The 25,304-nt window shown below is 34.2% G+C and overlaps 1 protein-coding gene across 2 annotated transcripts in view; it reads right to left on the minus strand.

Annotated features, from left to right (window-relative positions):
* The window catches only part of Col4a5 (collagen type IV alpha 5 chain), a 203,583-nt gene that overhangs the window by 114,593 nt on the left and 63,686 nt on the right, over positions 1-25,304 (minus strand). For both annotated transcript variants that reach the window (XM_070039934.1, XM_070039935.1), the window contains exon 2: positions 2,795-2,854. In XM_070039934.1, coding sequence (XP_069896035.1) covers positions 2,795-2,854 — 60 coding nt within the window. The remainder of the gene's footprint in view (positions 1-2,794; positions 2,855-25,304) is intronic.

Raw genomic sequence — 25,304 nt, forward strand, 5'->3', positions numbered from 1 at the left:
TGTTTATTTATTATGAGTGGATTTTCTTTTTTATATATAAGCTTTTTATTGTGAAAATACCATACAAAGGGGTTATAGTTACATCCACAAGGTAATGAGTGCATTTCTCATCAAGCATTGTTGCCTCCTCCTTTGTTTTTTCTTTTAAATCAACATCTATATTTTTAAATAAACAGTTTTATATATACATACGCCTTTAGCATTTCTTTCAAAATCTAACATCTATATTATTTCAGATTTGAATTTCATCTATTAATCTTTTTCTTTTTTTAATTTAATTTAATTTTATTTGTGAACATACTGTACAGAGAAGTTACAATTACATGGGCAGGATAATGCGTACATTTCTTACCAAGCATTGCAGCCTCCTCCTTTGTTTACCCTTCACATCCCTTCCCAGCCTCCCCCCTCCCCCCCAATCCCAATCCCAATCCTTCTCCTTCCCCCCCTTCCCCCCCCCCCCCCCGCACCGACGTTGTAAAGCTCGTTTTGGACATGACAACTTGTACTTCTCATTGTTGCAACAGGTCCACCTGTATCCTTAAACAACTGGTTTTTCCCCATCTCCTCCACAAGTTATACTGACATCAAATATAGTGAAAGCAGGGGTTATACTGTGGGGGAGGGACATACAAAGCAACAAAGAGATAATCTTATAAATGCGTTAGAAACACATGCATAAAAGAAAAAAAACATTAAAATACATATCTAAGGGTTCATTTTCCTGACATCACATTATCTGACCTTTTCCACTTGACTCATACATCTACTAGATATTACAAATAAGGGAAACCATGGGACCTATGTTTCTTTGGGCCTGGCTTACTTCACTTAATATTTAATCTTTTTCTTAATGATAGGATACATTTAGTTGGCAATTTATGTACTACATAAACAGATACTCTGTCATATGAACCATACTTACAGTCCAGTTTGTTAGTTTTAATTGCATGCCACAGCCTGTTGTAGGTGATACTCAAAAGTCTTAGATTTTCTTATCTTTGTCTAAATCTTTCTGAAGTTCTGTTGTAAAAACTTAATCAGTTGAACTCAGGCTTAAAATTTTCCCTTCAATCCATATGCAGTCATTCCAGGCTTTTGGTTATTTTTTTCTTCTGTGTTATATGAATAATTCACTATATATATAAAAATTTAAAAATTGGGTTGACTATTCAAGTGTATTTTTAGGCTCTCTTCTGTATCTTCCTATGCCCCAGCAAATTCTCTTATTTTCCAGCTATTCTGGTGTCCCTAAGTCTTTCCCTTTGCTTCTGAAGCCAGTATGACTGGCTTCTTGTCAGGGATTTAGCCATCCTCTTTCATGCAGACTAAGTGAGTAATTCAGGAAAAAATACATATGCAAATTCACCCCATATACTTCTTTTCTATTAAGAATAGAAACTTTCTATTTTCTTCCTTTGCTAATTTTCTAATATTATCAAATAGCTTCTATATTTGTTCAGTGTTTAATTCTAATCTCTAGATGAGTTAATCAGATAAAAGTAATCCCACTATTACCTGATATGGATCCCTTGTAGCCTTTTTGCTATTATAGAAAGCACCATTCTTGCAAAACTACTCCTTCAAACTCACATTACTCACACAAGTATTCTTTAGAAAACTATTCAATTAGTATTAATAAGCATTTTGTTATGGGGATAGTGGGTTAGATGGTCAGACAAGGCTTGGAAATAAGCAAACAGGTTTCTTTGCTCTATGACTTCAAAGTATGTTAACATGGTAATATATAGTCTATGTTCTTAAGTGGGATGAGATATTACACCAATCTTATATACATACATATATATATACATATATATATACTCATTCAAATATTTATTCATTTAAATAAAATAAATATTTATTTTAAAATCTTGAGCTCCAAAGAGTCAAGAATAGAATATAATCTTATCTTCTAGTATAAGTCTCTCTAGGTTACAATTCACTATTTCTCTTTAATGTTTTAATTTGTTTGTCAATCACCATGTACTGTGACTGGCTAAGTTCAGGCTACTTAACCCTCACTACTACTCACTTCACAATCATCCTATCTATACATTTGGAGGTGGTACTGTGAGAAAAGTCAGATAAAACAAGGTATTACCTGTCATTAATTTACATGGACTAGATAAAAATAGGTGAAAAGCTTAGTATAGTATTCAGTATATACTAGTTGCTTGGTAAATGTGTAACTTCCATTGTAAGCATTTTTTTCTCATTCTTTTTGCCTATTAAGTCAGTGACTTGAAGAAGGTAGATAAGAACTTCCAGGCCAGATATAGTCAGAGACTTACTTTGTGTGGCACAAGAGCTAAGATGTTTTGGTCACCTTTAAAAGACTGTTAGGTTTGGTTTTTATGTGTGTGTGTGTTTTTTAAGGAAAGATAGATCAAATGGCAGAGTAGCTGCCTAGTAAAACATAAGGCCCTGAGTTCAATCACAAGAAGTAAAGAGAAAACATAAACAAAGGAGAGTTGGTAGTAGAGCTCAGTAATAGAGTGATTGAACAGATTTAGCAAAACCCTGGATAAGAGAATCCATCCCCAGCACCATGACAGAAAATAAAAGGAAAAAAGAAAATTTGACATGTTGTATCATAAACCTTAACATATTTACTGTATGGCCTTTAACATAAAAAGATTTATGATCACTGAGATATAGCCTAATCTTTATAAGTTCTCTAATTTTATTTACTTATGTGCTGACAAAAAGTAGCACTGTATTTAAAAAATATATATTTTAAACAATATTTTATTGTTTTTACTCAGTTGCAAGGTCCCTTGCCATATCTTACCTTTTCCCCTTTAACACCACTACAGGCACACTTTGATCCTGGAGAACACCCATAGCAAGCCTATAAAGAACAGAAAGAGGAGGAAATCATTTAAATACAAATTTCAAAGCTAGACTCAACCTAATTCAGAAATCCAAACTTACAGAACAAATACCAGAAAAAATATTTGAAAGTATCTATCTATCTATCTATCTATCTATCTATCTATCTATCTATCTATCTATCTATCTATACATATACATATATATGGTATATATAGCATATATACTTTTATATACTTTATATATATACAAACAAAAAATGATAGCTACCTTTGCTTTATATATAATATATAGTATATATGCAAAAAATGTAATTTTTATAATTTGAAATTGAGAAATATATTTGAAGATGTTAAAAATGAAAAGACACTCCTTACAACTTCTTTATTGATATGATTTACTACCATACAAACTCTAGAAACTCACTTCTTTCTGTTATTTTTTCTACTATTGCTTTTAATAAATCACCTCTTAATCTATATTAACATGATTTGGCAATGGATGGCTACCACTTGCTTCTCTACATTCATGGACATCCATGCAATGTAAAACACATAATACCTTTCTTTTTTTTATACCTACTTCTACATCATTAATATTAGCTAAATTTCTAAATATCCAAACCACAACTATTGCTCCCCAGACTACATATTCTAAATAACCACTGCTATCAAATTAAACACTAGAAAGTGAGATTTTGGGAGGCAGAAAAAATGTATAGAGGTAAATCTAAAATAAAAATCTATAGAGATGAGATAGTATATGATTTCTGCCATCTAAATGCTTTCAAAAACAAATAGCAATTAGTACAACATATGTAGATAGCATTTATGTGCAAGAAAATGGTACATTTTTCTCAAACAAATAATCAGACATATTTACTAAGAACCCTATGTAATATAAAATATCAAATAATGTTCATCAGTGTTTGGCCTTGAGCTCCCATAACTGGAGTACAACAGTCCATGTGATCCTTTCTGCAGTCACTACCAGATACCTTTGTGAATACTAATTAACCAATTCAACTAAAACAAGAAGCCGCTCTAATGATGAAACATCTTTTCCTCATTATAAAAAGAAGCCACAGGCTGGGAAGGTGGCTTAGTGGTAGAGTACTTGCCTAGTATGCCTGAAGCCCTGGGTTTGATTCCTCGGTATCACATAAACAGAAAAAGCTGGAAGTGGTGCTGTGGCTCAAGTGGTAGAGTGCTGGCGTTGAGCAAAAGAAGCTCAGGGACAGTACCCAGGCCCTCCAGGACTGGCAAAAAAGAAGCAAGCAATGGCTTTATGGTGGCTGAGTCTCATAAAGTTGAAAATGGTTATTCCTGTACTGCTGACATTTCCAAGTAAAATCATGTTACATACTCCTTATTTATTATACGCAAGTGATAGGTTATGTACTCTGATTTTGGTAGGCCAGGCACATTTATAATGAAATATAAACAGTAAATCTTTGCTCAACAATGGGAAGGATGAACTCATATACATTATAATGTGCCAGAAACAGAGGCTAACTTAAAATACATAATATTATTTTGTGCAAAGATAAATTCTTGATTTCAAACTGTGATTTTTATCAATTTTTTGTATTGAATTGGGACTCAAATTAGTTATCTGATGCTTTTGTTCACTGGCTGGTGCTCTACCACCTATAATATGCCTTCAATCCCTGAATTTACCAAATTTAGATACTGCTGATTCACAAGAAGGTACTGATTCACAAACTCACAGGAAATTGTGCATATTATCATCATTGAACAACGCATTTAATAGTTGTGTAATTAAGGGCCAAAGTATAAATCTGATACAAAATGGCTATCATTGTAAAAATAACATTGGCCTTTATGAGGTATGCCTGCATTTTCTTTGTGAATATATGTGGATCAGGTTTTGAGTAGAATTATGGTTTATTTTCTATTTTCAGCAATCATTGAGAAATCTTCTTTTAAATATAAATTAAAGATCCTGAGAGTAACATCTAGTAGAATTTCAATACTATTGTACTCATTTACTAACATTTTGAATTGAAACACTGTATAACTATTTAAACATAATAATTTAAAAAACAAATAAAAATGATGTCGATTTTCAATAATTTAAAAAACAAATAAAAATGATGTAGATTTTCATTATTCCTTCCCAATATCCAACAATATTAGTTAACTCAATAAAGTTCATAAACAAACAAGATATTTGACATTCTTTTCTTTGGGGGGAGGTCCTAGGGCCTGGGCTCCGTTTCTGAACTTTTTTTGCTCAAGACTAGCACTATTTAAGTCTTTAGCCCACTTATTTATTGGGCAGTTGTTTCTTTGAGGATTTGTTGTTGGAGGATATAATTGTTTGAGTTCCAAGTATATTTTAGATATGAGGCCCTTGTCAGTTGTATGGCTAGTGAAGATCTTCTCCCAATCGGTGGGCTTTCTATTGATCTTGCTAGCTATGTCCTTTACCATGCAGAAGCTCTGCAATTTCATGCAATCCCATTTGTCCAACCTTTCTTTGATTTGTTGTGTATCTGGGTCTCTATTAAGAAAACTTCAGCCTGTGCCAAGGAGACCTAGGGTTTCTCCTATTCCATCCTGTAATGTTTTCAGAGTGCCTGCTTTGACTCCGAGATCTTTGATCCATTTGGAGTTGATTCTGGTGCAGGGTGATATATAAGGATCTAGCTTTAGTTTTCTACAAGTAGTTAACCAATTTTGCCAGCACCATTTACTGAAGAGGCTGTCTTTTTTCCATTCTATTTTTTTTAGCTCCCTTAAAGAGAAACTTCTCTGAAGAGGAAAGAAGGATGGCCAATAGACACATGAAGAAATGCTAAACCTCCCTAGCTATAAAAGAAATGCAAATCAAAACAACATTGAGATACCACCTCACCCCAGTTAGAATGCCTATAATTAAGAACTCCAATAACAGCAGATGCTGGAGGGGATGTGGACAGAAGGGAAGCCTACTGCATTGTTGGTGGGAATGTAAACTTGTAAAACCAGTTTGGAAAGTAGTATAGAGGTTCCTCAAAAGACTCCACATAGAGCTCTCCTATGACCCAGCAATCCCACTTTTGGGCATTTACCTGAATGATCACAAACAAGACCATACAAAAGCTACCAGCACGACTATGTTTATTGAAGCATTTTTTACCATAGCTAAGATATGGAACCAACCCAGATGCCCGTTAGTAGTTGAATGGATCAAGAAAATGTGGTATATATACACAATGGAATTCTATGCCTCCATGGGAAAGAATGACATTGCCCCATTTGTTAGGAAATGGAAAAATTTGGAAAAAAATTATATTAAGTGAAGTAAGCCGGGCCCAAATAAACACAGGTCTCATGGTTTCCCTTATTTGTAATAACTACTATATGTCTGAGACAAGCAGAAATGGTCAGATAAGTTGATGTTAGGTGAAATGAACCCCAAGATAAGGATTCAAATGTTTTTTCTTTGTTTCAATTGTTTCTAACATATCTATAAGATGATTTCTTTGTTGCTTTGTATGCCCCTCCCCCACGGTATAACCCCTGTTTTCACTGTATCTGCTGTTGGTATACTTTGTGGAGGGGAAGGGAAAAAACAAATTGCTTAAACAGGGATACAAGTGGACTCATTGCAACAATGAGATGTACAAGACGTATTGGGGGGGGGGGCACGGTGATGGGAAGGGATGGGAAAGGGAAACAAAGGAGGAGGCAACAACAATGTTGATAAGAAATGTACTCATTACCTTGCCCATGTAATTGTAACCCCTATGTACAGTATTTTCACAATTAAAAAAAAAAAGACTAGCACTATACCATTTGAGCCACGGGGCCCCCTCCAGGTTTTTCTGAGTAGTTTATTGGAGACAAAAGTCTTAGGATAGTCCTGCCTAGGGCTAGTTTTGAACTGCAATCCTCAGATCTCAGCCTCCTGAGTAGCAAGGATTACAGGCATGAGCCACAAGTGCCTGGCCATTTCATAGTCTTGAATATCATTTTTCAAGTAGTTTTATCCAGTATTTTTCTTTAAAATTACTGATTTTATCTTTTCATATTTCTTTTTATAAATTAAGTTTTTTATTGTGAAAATAATGTACAGAGGGGTTACAAATACATGAGCAAGGTAATGAGTACATTTCTTATCAAGCATTATTGCCTCCTCCTTTGTTTTTCCCCTCCCATCACTTCCCTCCCATCTCCACAAATACTCTCCCCCCATCCCTGCCTAAATTACAAAGCTTGTTTTTCTTTTTCTTTTTTTTTGGTCCGGTTGTGGGGCCTGAACTCTGGGCCTGAGCACTGTCCCTCAGCTCTTCAGCTCAAGGCTACCCTACCACTTGAGCTACAGCGCCACTTCCGGCTTTATTCTTTTTGCTTATGTGGTGCTGAGGAATCAAACCCATGGCCTCAGGCATGCAAGGCAAGCGCTCTACCACTGAGCCAACTTCCCAGCCTGCAAAGCTTGTTTTTCAACATAGCATCTTGTACATCTCATTGTTGCAATGGGTCCCCCTGTATCCCTATTTAAGCAATTTGTTTTTTCCCTTCCCCTAACCAAAATATACCAACATCAAATACAGTGAAAACACGGATTATACCATGGGGGAGGGACATACAAAGCAACAAAAAATCATGTGGTACCTTATAAACATGTTAGGAACAATAGCAAGAAAGAAAAAACCACTTGTGTCCTTATCTTGGGGTTCATTTCACTTAACATCACCTTATCTGACCTTTTCTGCTTGTCTCTTTTGATATTTCTTTATTTTTTTAAGATTGTGAGAAAAACTGTCTTTTCTATCAAAATGTGTTGCTTTAAAGTTCCTGTGTTAATCCATGGAACATTCCTCAATAAAATAAAGGCTGTATATGACAAACCTACAGCCAGCATTATGCTTAATGGTGAGAAACTAAAGCCATTTCCTCTTAACTCAGGAACAAGACAAGGATGTCCACTCTCTCCACTTCTCTTCAATCTAGTATTAGAATGCCTAGTTACAGCAATAAGACAAGATGCAAACATAAAGGGGACCCAAATAGGGAAAGAAGAAGTAAAACTCTCCCTCTTTGCAGATGACATGATCTTGTATTTAAAGAATCCCATAGACTCCACTCCCAAATTACTCGAGTTGATTTAAAACTTTGGCAAAGTAGGAGGGTATAAAATTAACTCTCAAAAATCAATGGCTTTTCTGTATGCCAACAATGAGAAAAGTGTGGCTGAAATTAGGAAAGCAACTCCATTCGTAACAGCCCCACAAAAAATAAAATACCTAGGAATTAACTTAACCAAAGAAGTGAAGGACCTTTATGATGAAAACTTTAAAAACTTGAAAAAGGAAATCAAAACAGAACTTAGAAAGTGGCAAAAAACTCCCATGCTCCTGGATTGGAAAGATCCACCTTGTGAAAATGGCAATACTTCCCAAGGCTATCTACAAATTCAATGTGATGCCTATCAAAATTCCGACCTCATTTTTCAAGGAAATAGAAGAGGCAATCCAAAAATTCATATGGAATAATAAAAGACGTCGAATAGCAAAAACGATCCTCAACAGAAAGAACACTGCTGGAGGAATAACAATACCAAATTTCAAACTCTACTATAGAGCCATAGTAATCAAAACAGCTTGGTACTGGCACAAGAACAGACCTCAGGACCAATGGAATAGAATTGAAAACCCACAGACCTATAGCCATCTAATCTTCCATAAGGGAGCTAAAAAAAAATAGAATGGAAGAAAGACAGCCTCTTCAGTAAATGGTACTGGCAAAATTGGTTAACTGCTTGTAGAAAACTAAAGCTAGATCCTTATATATCACCCTGCACCAGAATCAACTCCAAATGGATCAAAGATCTCGGAGTCAAAGCAGGCACTCTGAAAACATTACAGGATGGAATAGGAGAAACCCTAGGTCTCCTTGGCACAGGCCAAAATTTTCTTAATAGAGACCCAGAAACAAAACAGATCAAAGAACGTTTGGACAAATGGGATTGCATGAAGTTGCAGAGCTTCTGCATGGCAAAGGACATAGCTAGCAAGATCAATAGAAAGCCCACCGATTGGGAGAAGATCTTCACTGGCCATATAACAGACAAGGGTCTCATATCTAAAATATACTTGGAACTCAAAAAATTAAATCCCCTAACAACAAATCTTCAAAGAAACAACTGCCCAATAAATAAGTGGGCTAAAGACTTAAAGAGAAACTTCTCTGAAGAGGAAAGAAGGATGGCCAATAGACATATGAAGAAATGCTCAACCTCTCTAGCCATAAAAGAAATGCAAATCAAAACAACATTGAGATACCACCTCACCCCAGTTAGAATGGCTAAAATCAAGAACTCTAATAACAACAGATGCTGGAGGGGATGTGGACAGAAGGGAACCCTACTGCATTGATAGTGGGAGTGTAAACTTGTTCAACCACTTTGGAAAGCAGTATGGAGGTTCCTCAAAAGACTCCACATAGAGCTCACCTATGACCCAGCAATCCCACTTTTGGGCATTTACCCAAATGTTTACAAACAAAACCATACTAAAGCTACCAGCACGACTATGTTTATTGCAGCATTATTTACTATAGCTAAGATATGGAACCAACCCAGATGCCCCTCAGTAGATGAATGGATCAAGAAAATGTGGTACATATACACAATGGAATTCTATGCCTCCATCAGAAAGACTGACATTGCCTCATTTGTTAGGAAATGGAAAGACTTGGAAAAAATTAAGTGAAGTAAGCCAGGCCCAAAGAAACATAGGTCCCATGGTTTCCCTTATTTGCAACAACTAGTATATGTCTGAGTCAAGTAGAAAAGGTCAGATGAGGTGATGTTAGGGAAATGAACCCTAAGATAAGTGTTCAAATGTTTTTTTTTCGTTGATGGGATTGTTTCTAACACATTTTATAAGATTATTTCTTTGTTGTTTTGTATGTCCCTCCCCCACAGTATAGTGCTTTCACTGTATTTGATGTCGGCATAATTTCTGGAGGAGAAGGGGAAAAACAAATCGTTTAAATAGGGATACAGGTGGACCCATTGCAACAATGAGATGTACAAGTCATTATGTCAAAAATGAACTTTACACTTTGGTGGGTGTGGGGGTGGGGGAAGATGGGAAAAGATGGGAAGGGGAAAAAAAGGAGGAGGCTACAATGCTTGATAAGAAATGTACTCATTATCTTGCCCATGTAATTGTAACCCCTCTGTACAGTATTTTCACAATAAAAAAATAAAAATAAATAAAGTTCCTGCGTTGACCTGTTGGTTTGGCTTTTGTTAAGGAAAAGAGGTTCTGCTTTGGAATAAGGAAGGACGTTTGAAACATAACATTTTAACTTCAATTGGATTCTTTTCAAGATGGAATTAAGACATACCTTAGAATCCAAACCTCAGATTGTTCAAGAAATAGCAGAGGGTGTGGGTATATTTTGAGGCCACTTGTGTACTGTTAATTTTATTTCAAAGTCACCTTAGGTAAATACGTTTTACCCTATTCAGAATAGCCAATCATGAGCAGATTGTGAACCTGAGCTAAACCAGCCTGAGCAAAGGGGCAGGGCCTACTATGTTAGGGATAAATAGGAGAGAAGCCTGCTTGCTCTGTGTGCTTGCTTCCCAGATTTTTGGCTGGTGGTGCACCCTTCTGCAGAAGTAAATTTTGCCTTACTGAGAAAATTATTTTTGCGTCTATCATTGTAACTCCAATAGTCCTTGGAGAACATATTTATAACATAAAGTTAATTTAAGAAGACTTCTTAAAATATTTTGAAATTACAAATCAATTTGTTTGACATATAGAGTTGTGTGTATATACATATATATGTATATATATATGTATATACACATACATACATACACATATAAACTTATTAATCACCATAAGGTATATGCAGGTAAGAATTCCCATGGTGTAACTCCTCTGAACAACTAACTTGTGGTATCAGGGGCAGGTGAAGTCAGGGGAGGGGACTAGTCAAATGGAGAGAACAAGATAAGTGAATACAATTGTAATTCAATATATATATGTGAAAATGTAACTAGGTAACTTGAGGGGGTGGGTGGAGATTGAAGAGATGGAGAATGATAAAAGGGTGACATTTATCAAGTTGTACTCATTTTGAATGGAAAACATTCTGTACAACTACTTAAAGATAATAATTTGAAAAAACAAATTTGCTTCAATTCAATATGAAAATTTAAAATCTATGCTATGTATTGCATCTACGATATGGGGAAGATTCTACTATTTTGGGGTTCCAAAACAAAAACCGGTTCCATGTAATACACACACCAACCACTAGATGCCACTTTCTAAACAGATATAATAGTGGCACCCACAAGGAACTAGCACCAATTAGATATTTGACTAATAGAACAACCTTTAAAAAATCATTATCTATTAATATGGATTAGATGACTAATAAGTGAAAAGCAAATCATTATGTCTACAAGCTGTACAAAAATGTGTAGATATGGATGCTGCCTTTAAGGAACTTCCATTCTAAGACTAAAAAAATTGTAATGGACAATTGGAAATAAAACTAAAATACAATGGAATATTATCAGAAAAGATAATGTAATGGAAAAAGCCCTAATATATAACAAATACACCCTGAGTTTGTTGCATCATTTGGTGATAATGGCCAAGTCATTACTATACTTTAGGCTACTTTCTCAATAGTACAATAATAGACACGAGTGATGTGATTTCCCTAGGTAGGTACAAGCTTTCACTGTCTGTGATTCTGAAATATTCACCAAATAAAAAGAAGTGATAACCAATAACTGATATCAAAGTTAAACAAGGACAAATTACCTTGAGCCTGGGCATATTAAAAAAGACTGTAGAGAAACTGAATACCTGGACTTCAAATTGGAAGAATAGCTAAAAGGAAAAGGATCATGCTAAGCACTAAGATTAAAAGGAAAATTTCGTTGAGCCTATCTTGAAAGATGAAAATTATGTAGCTTGGTTTAAAAGGCTTCTAATATCCATACAAAAAAAGTATAGAAGAAAATTAAGCAAAAACAAAATCCTCTTTATTGTATTTTATTGAGGCAGAATTGTACCCTTTTAAACATTAGAAAAGAAGAGAAAACTAAAAGCAAAAAGAAGACAATAATAAAGGAAGTAAAATTATTGAAATGGAAAAGTTTAAAAAAAAACCTCGAAATAGTCAACAAAAACAAAAGTGGTTTCTTAGAAAAGGTCAACAAAATGTCAAAGACATCACAAAAAAAAAGAAGGCCGTGTGGTGATGGCTCATTGTTATATTCCCAGATATTCAGGAAGCTGAGATCAAGAGGATCATGATTTGAAGCTAGCTCAGGCAGAAAAGTCTACAAAACTCTATCTCCAAAATATAACCAGTAAAAAGCCAGGATAAAGGCATGGCTCAAGTGATATAATACCAGCCAGGCAAGCAGCCTGAGTATGAGGTCCTGAGATCAAACCTTAATACTTCAAGAAGGGAAAGAAATAAGAGACTCGAATTATTAAACTGAGAAATGAAAGAAATAACATTACTGCAATGTAGAGAGAGCAGGAATCTTTATTAGTCTTACAGAAGGCATCTAAACACCACCCACCATTTGTATTTAATGAAAAAAAGACAATCGTTTTCCTTATAAGGCAAGAATAAGACAGATATCTCCACTCTATTATTATTTATCCAGAGAAATTAGACAAAGAAATGAAACAAAGGTAACCCATTCATAGTCACATAAAACAATCTTACATCCAGAAATCCCTATTAATGAATGAGTACAATGACGTTACAAGCTAAAAGATCAATAAACAAGATTAAATTGTATTTCTATGCACTTTCATGAAATTAAATGATAAATCTGTATAAAACAACATGAAAAAGGATCAAATCCTTAGGGCTAAAAATAAGTGATGAAATTAGAAAGTTTATTAGAAATTAGAAAGTTTATTAGAAAGTTTATTAGAAATTAGAAAGATTATTATAAAATATTGTTGAAATAATTTAGATAACATAAAAAACTGAAAAATATCCCATGTTCATGGATCAGAAGAACAAATATTAAAGGTGAATACTACCATCTCACTAATACTGATGATAATAATCCCTATATTTTTAATTTTTAACTTAAAATAAGTGAGATTAAAGACTTAAAACTATAAAATTCTAAAAAGAAAACTATCAGAGTCTATTTTTCTAAATTTTAAATTCAACAAAATAAAAAAATCTGTGCCGCAGAGGACAATGTCAAAGTTGAAAAAAGACAATGTATAGAATGAGAATATGTACTTGTAAATCAAAGGACTTGTATCCAGAATGTATAAGAAATTTGTATAAATTGCTGAAAAGTCAAATAATACTTGTAAAAAAATTTGAAAGAGCAGGAATAGTGGCTCAACTCTGTAATACTAGTTACTTGACAAATGATTAGGAGATAGTGATTTGAGACTAGTCCAGACATAAACATTTACAAGACTCCAGTCAATGGCTGAGTGCAGTGGAAAACACCTGTCATCCTAAACTGTAAGGGAAGCACAATGGCTGAGCACATAAGTGTGTGCCTATTATTTTGGTGACAAAGAGAAGCACAAATAGAAGTATCATAATTTAGGGTGGCTTGGATATGAAGCGAGACTGTATCCCAAAGATAGTCAATGCAAAAAGGAGCTTAGCATAATGACTCAAATAGTCAGTGCATGCTTAGCAAGTGTGAGACCTTGAACTCAAATCACAGTACTGCTAAAGAATGTGAAAGACCCAAGTAGTCATTTGTTCAAAAAAAATGAATGTCTAATAAGCACATGCAACGATGATAAAATTATTAGCTAACAAGGAAATGCATAGTGGAAAACCAGAATGAGATAAAATTTCACATATACTAGATATCTACATAATAAAGATAGGCAATAACAAGAGTTCTTGAGGATGTGAAAGAAATCTGAAGTCTTATATTATTGTTCAAGCACTTTAGAAAATATGACCCACCTATTTCACTTTTTAGTATATATTCAAACAAACTAGAAGCATTTCTATACAAAAAGTTTCACATGACTATTCATAAGATTTTTGTAATAGTTGGCTATTATAAAAAAGTAAAACATAGCCAAGCACCAGTGGCTCAAGCCTGCAGCCCTAGCTACTCAGGAGATTGAGATCTGAAGCCAGCATGGGCACGAAAGGCCATGAGACTTCTATCTCCAATTAACCACCAGAAAACTAGAAGTGGTGCTGTGGCTCAAGTGGTAGTGTGCTCACCTTGAGCTGAAAAGCTGAGGGACAGCACCCAGGCCCAGAGTTCAAGCTCCACAACCAAAAAATAAAAAAAGTAAAAAACAATCCAAATGTCCATAAACTGATGAAGTGATAATTAAAATAGAATATGTAATACAATATATTATTTGTCAATAAAAGAATGAAGAACTGTTTCATGTAGTAAAATAGATGAAATTTGAAACATTACATTATATAAAAGACAGATACAAAATACTACTTGCTGACTACTTGCTGCAAAATTTTACTTACATGTAATGTCCAGAATACATAATCCAACTAGAGATGACAACTAGAATGATAGTAGCCTAGGACTGAGTGTATATGGATTAATGGGAAGTAATAGCTTAGGGATGAAGGATTCTTTTGGAGTTGATAATAATGTCCTAAAATTGATTTAGGTGATGGTTGTATGATCGTGTAAATATTGAAAAACAATTGTATTAAATTGCATTATATGCCTTGAATGAATCAGTTGTATGCTATGTAAACTATATCCCAGTGAAGCTGTTTAAAATTCACTGTAGAAGGATAAAACATAGGAAGATCATGCCTTCAACTATAGAATGCCAGATTTTTCCTCACTTGGAAGGTAACAAATTAGATTGCTACATTATCATAGTAGCTAGTAGAATGTACAAGGCTTCTTAAATGGACAGCAATAATGCTCACAATACAATAGCTTAAGCTTCCCCACTTTCAACAATAAAATAGCTTAAGCTTCCCCGCTTTCAATCGCCAGAGGGTGATATTAACTAGACAAGGTGATGTCTTTACATAGGCAACATTGTTGCTATAGAAGAGGAACCTGGAATTTAGAGAATCCACATATTATATAGTGGCCAGTAAGCTTATTTGACTTTTGCCCTAAGATATTACAGGTAATATCTAAGGAGGTAAACAAATCTGAGTTTTCTTCCAAAATGAGAAGTTAATGCTAGCTTCCTAGTCATTTATTATAGAAGATCCTTGAAAATAGAGTTCATTGAGAGGACATTGCTCTCCAATCAAGATGTACAGAAATGCGAAGTATCCACGGAAAATTTTCCTCATATTCCAAAATTCATAAAGCTGTAGTTATTAAACCAGCTTGGTACTGGTACTTGAACAGGCCTGAGGACCAATGGAATGGAACTGAAGACCCAGAAATGAACCCACAGACCTATGACTACCTGATCTTTGAGCCAAAATCATCACATGGAAGAAAGATAGCCTCTTCAACAAATGGTGCTGGCAAAATTGGTTATATACATGTAGAAAACTGAAGTTAGATCCTTATATATCACCCTATACCAGATCAACTCCAAATGGATCAAAGATTTAGAAGTAAGAGCAGAGACCCTGAAAATATTACAGGGATAGGGGATACACTAGAGCTCCTTGGCACAGGTTGAAATTTCCTAAATAAAGATCCAGAAACACAAGAAATCAAAAACAGCTGGATAAATGGGATCACATTTAACTGCCGAGGTTCTGTATGTCAAAGGACATAGATAGCAAGATAAATAGAAAGCCCACAGATTTGGTGAAGATCTTTACTAACTATAAAACAGACAAAGACCTCATATCTAAAATACACCTAGAGAAAAGAAACAAACACTCCATTAATAAGTGGTCTAAAGAATTAAAAAGAGATTTCTCTGGAGAGGAAGTAAGAATAGCCAATAGACACATGAAGACATGATCAACACCTGATTATTAGGTCCAAAATATAGTACATTTATCAATGGATTACTATTCAGCAATAAAAATGAATTGTGTCATTTGCTGTATAGTTCATGGAACTGTAGATCAAATGTTAAGTAAAATAAGCCAGACTCATAAAGGCATATACAGCATTTTTTCTCTCAAAGATATATAAATATGAACAAAGAGTCACGAACCTAAGTGGAGAATTACTTGGAGAGGGGATTAAGAAGGGTGAGAACAACAGACCGTGATGCCATGGAATTCTATGCCTCCATCAGAAAGAATGACCTCACCCCACTGGTAAGGAAATGAAAAGACTTGGAGAAAATCATACTAAGTGAAATAAGCCAGACCAAAAGAAACATAGGCTCCATGGTTTCCCTCATTTGTAATAATTAGTGTATGTCTAGGATAGTCCTAGCAGAGGATCACAATAGCTCAATAGCTATGTACATATGATCATATAAAATGATGTTATCAGAATGAACTCCAAGATACAGAAACAAGGGTTTTTATGTTTTTTTAATGTACTGTGTGAAATTATTTCTTATTTCTTTCCTTTTTTCCACTTCGGTTTATCCCCTGTTGTCACTGTTTTTTTTTTTATTTTGTTACCCTGTGTCTTGTATATATGTTTATCTGATTTGGGGAAAGGAAGGGGAATCACAAAATGGTGAGGGAAAGGATAAAGGGTGAACCAATGCAACAGCAATACTCACAAGACACTATGTTGGAAATGAACTTTACAACTTGGGTGGGGGGTGGCCAGAGTGGAGGGGAGGGAAAGTGGGAGAAAAACGAGGGAGGGGGTAACAATGTTCAACAAGAAATGTACTCATTACCTTACTTATGTAACTATAATCCCTCTGTACATCACCTTTACAATAAAATAAAATAGTATTAAAAATAATAATAACAATTTAAAAATGAATAAACAATTTAAAAATGAATAAACAGCACATGCACAGCTATAAAAGACTGTAAGTCCATTAGGGAAATATTTTGAGTTGGACAATGGATGATCCTTTTTTAGAAAGAAAAAATTCTACAATTAACCACTAAAAAGCTGGAAGTAGAGATGTGGTTCAAGTGATAGAACACTAACCTTGAGCACAAAAGCTCAAGGGCAGCAACCAGGCCCTGAATTCAAGTCCCAGTATTTTATTAGCTTTAAGTAGTTGTGCAAAGGAGTACTAGTTAACAAGTCAGTTTATAAGTACAATGCATCTTGATAGAGCTCATTCCTTTCATCATTGTCCCTCATCCCTCTCAACCCAAATCCTCACCTTATTTTTCTGAGGCTAAGCATTGAATATTATGAATAAATTCTCCTCTCCCTTCCTCTCTTCACTCATCTACCCCTTTCCCCTTGACTTCACACATATAGCTTTCAAGTACCACCTTCCTGGTATTAATTTTGTTGGACCATGAGTTTCTTTTCCTAAGGAATTACATCATTTAGATGATCTTTTAAAATTATTCTTGTTTCTTAAGTGTGATAATTAAATCATGTTTATATATGATAATATGATATGATGTATGATGAGGTATTTATGCATATGAAGTGTTGCAATATCCGAATCTTACACTTAAAATGGCTTACCAAAAAAAGATATCTATAAACATACATACTTATATAATCATTATACACAGACACAAAGCTACTGGAGAGCAAGAAACATGTAAGGCAAATTCAATTAAATGCTAACAAGTGTTCAGTCTAGATGAAAATCCTATTTATTACATCTTATTATTTAAATGTTAATAAAAAGATAAAGTATAAACAAATAAAAAGTAGAAACAAAATTAAAAGCAAAAACAAATATCCCTAGGCTTCAATAAAAACAAACAATTATCAACATATAGGCTATGTTGGAAAAAATGATGAAAAAGTTATAAATAAATAATAAAGAAAGCAAGTATACCTATGTTAATTTCAGACAAAATAAACTTTGGTACAAAATACATTATGAAAGAAGGGAAGGTCATTTCAGAATGGTAAAACATTTGCTTCACAGGGTAGATAATTTTTAGAAACCTTAAATTATATATACCAATAAAATCCTCAAAAAATATAAAATAGCAAGTAACAGATTACAAGGATAGACAAATCTACAATTATACTTGGAGATTTCAGACAAACCTATGACAAATGATAAAAACTTGTGAGCAAAATAATCTGGAGGAATGTAGGAAGATTTGAACATGTATACCCAACTTACTTTTCTAATGGGTAACATGTACCTATCAAATAAAGAACACATATTTAGGTCAAGCACATCCTAAAAATCAATAGGAAAAAGTGACTGGTCATTTAGGCTACTCTAAAATCTCGAACGATGTAATTCATATAGAACAATCTCTAACCACAATGCAACTAAATTAAGAAAAAAATTAAATCTAACCAAACTCTTCTAGAAAACATGGGAAGAAGGATAAAGCTATCATAACCTTGAAATAAAACTTAAATAGGACTGAATGTCAAAGGAAAATAAGAGGCCAATCTCTCGAATAACTACATATGCAAAAATCCTTATTAAAATATGATAGAGTTAGATCTAACCTAAGTCTCAGCCATAGTTGAAAGGAAAGGAAAAGTTTGCAAAAGAAGAAACAAAAATGTCATATATCAATTATGGAATTGTGTAGAGAGAAAATTCCAAAGAATTCCTACAGAAAAAAATAGAATTAAAAATTTAGTAAAGTTGTTAAATGTAAAACATGTGAATGATATTTTTTCATAAGCCTTAGAATCAAGACATAAAAAGAGACTACTTAAATGGTGCTCCCAGCATAGTCTTCAAGGAGAACAGAGAACCACACACACACAAACACACACACACACACACACACACACACACACACACACACACAATAGAGCTTTTAGGGGAAAACTAATATAAAATGTATTACAGGATTTTTTAAAGGAACTGGGAACTATGGTGGGACAGAGGGGGAATAAACACACACAAAAAAATAATCAGAGTATTACCTGCCAGTACAATAAGTTACATGTTCAGAATATTTACTCAGATAGTCTAAATAATATAAGCCCAGCTTACTGATTTAATAGAAAATGGAATAACATTGAAAGGAAATTGAAAAAGAAGTGGTAATAGAGAGTTCTTCATCCATCAAAGATGAAGTAAGTGTACACTGTTAATAAAGCAAAACTTATTTTCACATTTCTGACCTTGAAGTACTAATACAGGAAGTCAAGAAGGATAAAGGCAAAAACTGATGTTTTTCAATACTACCTGAAAATTTTAAGCCTTAGGTATACAATATAGTACTTTGTGGCAATAGCCACTCCATGAATTCCATACACTCTTTTTTATAATATAACTTTATTGTCAAGGTGATGTAAGATGGGTTACAGTTACATATGTAAGGTAGTGAGTATATTTCTTGTCAAACTTGTTACCTTCTCCCTCACTGTTCTCCCACTTTCCCTCTCCCCAATAAGCCACCAAGTTGTACAGTTCATTTCCAACATATTGTCTTGCGGGTATCACTGTTGCATTGGTTTGTCCTTTGTCCTTTGTCTTAACATTTGTTCCCCTTCCATTCCCTAATTCAGATAAACATATATACAACACCCAGGGTACCAAAATCAAATACAGTGACAACAGGGGATAAAACATAGGAAAAAAAACACAAAAGAAAAAAGAAAACATAAAGTACATTAAAAACAACAAGAAAAAAAAACACCTCGTTTCCATGTCTAGGAGTTCATTTCACTTAGCATCATCTTATATGTTCATATGTACATAGCTATTGACCTAATCTGCTTATCTGCTAGGACTATTCTAGACATATACTAATTATTACAAATGATGGAACCCACAAGATCTACTATTTTAAATTATCCTTTTTAAAAATAATCACCTTCAACATGATTTCATCATTTGTTGCAACATCCAAAGTTAAAATTTTATTACATCTTTTTTATCAATATATTAGCACAAACCACAAACATGTTATTTATTCCTAATAAATGCTATCAGTAAAATAATGTTAGAAGACAAGAAAGAGGTCTTAGGAAATAATTAATGTACTCCCATCATTTCAAACACGAAGGAAAACAGAGGATAAGTCAAAGGCAGAGCTAGAGCTAAAATTAATTTTCTAGCTTTTTCAATATTTTTAAACTGTCATTTTCTTTCAAATTCTGAGCAAAAGCCAAGATATTTTGCCAGATTTTCTATGAAGATGAAACATTTTCTTCTCACAATAATAAACATTTTCCTTAAAAATCAAATTATAGATGAACACATTAATCTTTTTACCAAAGAAACAGCTGCCACTTTCTACATACTTAGAACGAATAATATTAGTGGAAATTCATTAAAATATTTTGCCAACAACATACAATTCACCAATACTAATGCAGTCATTGATTTCCCTTTATCAAAAACATTGCATTTTTAAAGATAATGACTAAATTTAGTTTCAATTTAATATTTGATATTTTCGGGGATTTCTTTCAATGGTGGGGGTGTGTGTGGAAAGGTTGAAGTGAAAGCTAAGAAAGGTTATCAGGCAGAAGTATGTCAGACAAGGCTCATAAACTCACATTGATCAAAATGAACTAAAGATTTAAACATTAGTTGTCAGATGATGGCACTATTCTTGCATTGACTCTGGACAAATCCTTCATTACTAATAATTTAACTTTTAAAAGTGCACAGATAAATTCCTTAGATTAGTCCAAATAACTACATTTCAGGTGAGGAAGCTTTTCCCATGGGTCACAAAGGTACAAATTTAATTTACAAGTACAGGCAGAGACCATTTTAAAATATGAAAATGGCCTCCTTTTTAGGAATTATGTATTTAGATGCTTCTAGTAGCACTTCGGTGAATGGAATTTCTGCATGAGAAAATTACCCTAAGTCAGAATGGCATTTGTTAAAAGTAGGTTTATGATAGTCAGATAGGAAGGAAACTAAGTGCAAACTAATCATAAGTAAATTGTTTCAGGAAACAATGAAGTTAAGTTAAATTTGACCAGTCAGGTATAGTGATGAAATTTGTAATCCCAGCATTTGGAAAGTAGTGGAAGCAGGTTCATAGATAGCCTAAGCTAAGGAGGTAGAGGGGAAATCTGGCAAGCAGTCCCACAAAGACACATTTGTGAAAGGTAAAGGACAACAAAAGAAAACTATCCAAGGTAGTAAAAGCAGAATTATTTGGAAGGCCTAAAGGGAAGGGAAATGGGGATATGAAGAAGAGATTATGAGAAAGAACAATAGGTTTGGGAATGTGGCTTAGTGGTAATGTACTTGCCTAGCATGCATGAGGCCCTGGGTTCAGTTCCTCAGTGCTACATAAACAAAAATGATAAGAAAATTATATTTTAAAAAAGAAAGAACAATAGAGGGAGTGAATGCAATCAAACTGCACTACTTGCAGGGAGAGAAGCATCATAATGAAACCTCGTACTATGAACAATTTAATTCATTCCGATAACAAATCAATCTCTAAAAATTGGCTGACTGCATAAGTTAATGTGTAGTATATGGAGATAATAAGTATTTTATATGCTTAGAACTATATAGTCGAATCAATGAACCAAATAACATGAGATGAACATATAATTCCTCAAAATGGAGAAATGCTTAGAAAATTAGTAAAACAAGGGTATTTACAACTCTACATTTTTCTTTAGACTTTTCCAAAATTACTTTTTTCTTTTTTGGTGTCTACTTCCTTATTTTAGCTAAATTCTATCCTTTCTTTCTCTTTTCTTTTCCTCCTTCCCTCTTTCTTTCTCATCTTTCCCTCTCATCTTTCTCTCTGTCGATCTTGCTTTCTCCCTGTTGCTCTTCACTTTCTCTCTGTCTGTCTGTCTCTGTATGTTTGTGCTCCCCCATCCTCCCCGCACCCCTCTGTCTCTGTCTCTGTTTCTCTGTCTCTCTGTCTGTCTCTGTCTCTGTCTCTGTCTCTGTCTCTGTCTGTCTCTGTCTCTGTCTCTCTGTCTCTGTCTCTGTCTCCTCTCTCTCTCTCTCTCTCTCTCTCTCTCTCTCTCTCTCTCTCTCTCTCTCTCTCTCTCTCTCTCTCTCTCTCTCTCTCTCTCTCTCTCTCTCTCTCTCTCTCTTTCATTTAGAGTCAGGGTCTTGCTATGCTTCCCAGATGGGACTCTAACTTGTGATCCTCCTGACTTAGACTACAAAGTAGCAGGGTATAGAGATGTGTATCACTGTACCTAGGTCTAAATTAAATTACTTTTTCAAATGATAAAACTGTTCATATTAAATGTGTAGTGTCAACATCAGCTTAACCATATCCTTAAATACTTATCATTTATTTGTGGTAAAAAAAATGTTCAAAATTCTTTCTTCTGGCTCTTTTAAACAGTTTATTAATCTACCTCTACAGTTCAGTAGCACACTAAAATTTCTTCATTCTATCTAATTGTAACTATTTACCTATTCTCTATCCAATTCTCCCTTTTTTCTCCCCAGTCTCTGGTAATCACCATTCTCCTCATAACTTGTATGAAATCAACTTTTTTTTTTGGTCGGTCATGGGGCTTGAACTCTGGGTCTGGGCACTGTACCGTAGCTCTTCAGCTCTAGCGAGCACACTACCACTTGAGCCACAGCACCACTTCCGGTTTTCTGGTGGTTAATTCGAGATAAGAGTCTCACGGAGTTTCCTGCCGGGGCTGGCTTTGAACCACTATCCTCAGATCTCAGCCTCCTGAGTAGCTAGGATCACAGGCGTGAGCCACCAGCATTGGGACAACTTTTTTAGATTCTACCTCTGAGTGCAATCATGTAGAACACATGTTTTTCTGTGTCCGCCACACTTTAAGCAACATAATGATGACCAGTTTGAATTGTTTTCCACCATACCACATTTTCATTATTCACCCATAAATTGGTGGCACTTAGGCTCCATTTCTTGGCTAGTATGAATAAGGCAGCAAATGCATTACACTGCAGTGATTTAATTTCATTTTAATGTATTTTTAGTAATGAGATTGCTGGATCATACTGTGTTTTTGTTTTTTGCCATTTTGGGGATTGAGTCCATAGCCTTATGAAGCTAGGCAACAAGTCTACTTCTGAACTACATCATTGATGATAGTTCTATTTTAGTTTTTTGGGAAGCAACACCCATACCGTTTTCCCTATTGCCAGAATTAGTTTATATTCTTACAATAGTACATAAGTATCTCCCTTTTCTCTGTATCTTCACCAACACTTTGTTTTTTTTTATGTTAAACATTCTCACAGGGATGAAGTGATGTTGCATTGTGGTTTTCATTTGTATTGGCACTTTCCCAAAGTTTTGAAATAGAATAAATATATTTGAAAACAGTAACTATGTATTAGTTCAGGTCCAAATTAGAAAAAAAAGAAAGAATGTTCAATAGCAAGTACTATAAAATTAGCATATTTTTAGTTCTTACCTTTTATTTGATCTACGGCTTCTACCAAACAAATTTCTAGTCATGCAGTCTTGCCTTATTACTCCTAGTGATGATGAACTCATAAGGCAGAGAGCCCATAATACTAATTTAAGGCATTTCTTTAATAGATATTTAACACACATAAGTCCTTTATAAAGAAAAGTTAACAACAGAATCTCAAGTGACTAAGATAAATTTTTTAATGAGATCAACTAAATAAATCTATTTGGTATTGCTCTTATAAAGGTAAAATAGAAACATCCTTGTAAACTTAGCTATTTGAGAGACATATCATTATATGGCTCATTGCCAGCCTGGGAAAAACAGTTAAGAAGACTAACTCAACCAATAAGCCAGGTGTGGTAGTTCATGCTTATAATGCCAATTACAAACTCACTGTCCAAGGCTAGACCCAGGTAAGAATCTAAGACAGTATCCAAAAAATTACTAAGCAAAGAAGGGTTAGGAATGAGGTTCAACTGATAGAACACCTGCCTAGCAAGTAGAGGGCCCTAAGTTCTAACCATAGTATCACAAAAAGTGCAACTAAAAGGGCAGGAGGCATGGCTCAAGTGACAGAACACTTACCTAACATGCAGCAGATGATGGGTGTTGCTAAAGGAAAAAAAAGAATAAAGCAGCAAACAAAACATTTAATTTTCCTACATCAAATAACAAAGTGAAGGCAGCTATTTTACAGGTTATAGACAATTTTCTTTCAATTCTTTATAATATTTGTTATATATGTCTCATAAGAAATCTTGGTAAAAATATGGTGATATGTAATAAATGAAATATTTTCAAGTGATACTATCATATTTAATGTGAACATAAAGGATCATAGACATAAGATTGTTAAAAGTTTGAAGCAAAAATGTTGCAAGACAATAAAAGTGAAAATCAATACTTATGTAGCACTGTAATTTACAAATATTATGTCATGTATTTTATTGATACTGTCGGTAATAATGCTATGATGTATGTGAGTAGACTTGTCTGTTTTCAGATGTAGAAATTAAAAATATGAAGAGCCTAAATGTCTCTATTTAGTACTACATTGTAAGCTAACGCTTCAATTCAGATTTCTGTCTTTTACTTCTAAACATCACATTCCTTCTACTAGAATTAATTTCTATTGAAGGAAGTATTGAAACCTTCCAATTTAAAGAATGATAGTGGATAAAAATAAAGGAATGTTAAACACAAATAACAACAAAAATCATCTGATTTTAGATTATATTGAGAATAATACAGGTTTGGTATTTTTGAAATGTATATTATAAAACTTCTGGAACCACTTATAGTTTACTTTCAGGCAACTGAGTTAGTCACAGCCAGGTCTTCACTTAAAAAAGAAATTGAGATGTGAGATGAACATTGAGTTTATAGCTATTGATAACACTGTGGCTTTTCTATCAGGCAGGTACAGACATGCTGAGTTCTAATATCTTTCTCAGGATTGCAAAAAAGTGATTCTATAAATGTACAGAGATTAGTACAAGTTGAACTTATCTGTAATTATTTGTTTTAACCTCACCTTGGAAAAGTACTAACATCACAGATAAAAGAAGCAAACAAAAAAACCACAGAACCATGATAATAAGAATAAAATCTTTAGAGTTGTGCTGAGCATAAATATGTCTGGAATGTCTCCTATGAAGCAATCAAAACCTGTGTTCTCAGTGAATCCAAGTCCAGGGCTCTACGCCAATGTGAAAATGCACTAACATGCCCTAGGCCTCCCTGTTGCCTACATACAGGAAGGTTAGAAGCATAAATTGTTTTCTACCCTTTCACTGAGTGGACAGCATTTCCTGTGCATTTCTAACAGAATTACTAGCTGATCTTCTGAACAGCTGGTATTCACAGTAGGAGAAGTTAATATAATCTCTAGTTCATAGGCAGCAAACATTAAGCCCTGTTACTCATTTCAGTAAAGCAGGAGTTCTGCATGAAAAACTACTGATATTTTACAACATGAGTAGAAATTATAAAAACTCTAGTTTGGTATCATGACAAAAGCAAGAATGCTTCCATTCTGGCTATTTCATTTGTAATTGTAGGAAAAATGAATGCATTGTAATAACATTCTTGATTATAGGACAATTACA

This window comes from Dipodomys merriami, unplaced genomic scaffold, assembly GCF_024711535.1.
Source record: "Dipodomys merriami isolate MVZ:Mamm:240054 unplaced genomic scaffold, mDipMer1.0.p SCAF_3, whole genome shotgun sequence".
In the NCBI taxonomy this organism is placed as follows: domain Eukaryota; kingdom Metazoa; phylum Chordata; class Mammalia; order Rodentia; family Heteromyidae; genus Dipodomys; species Dipodomys merriami.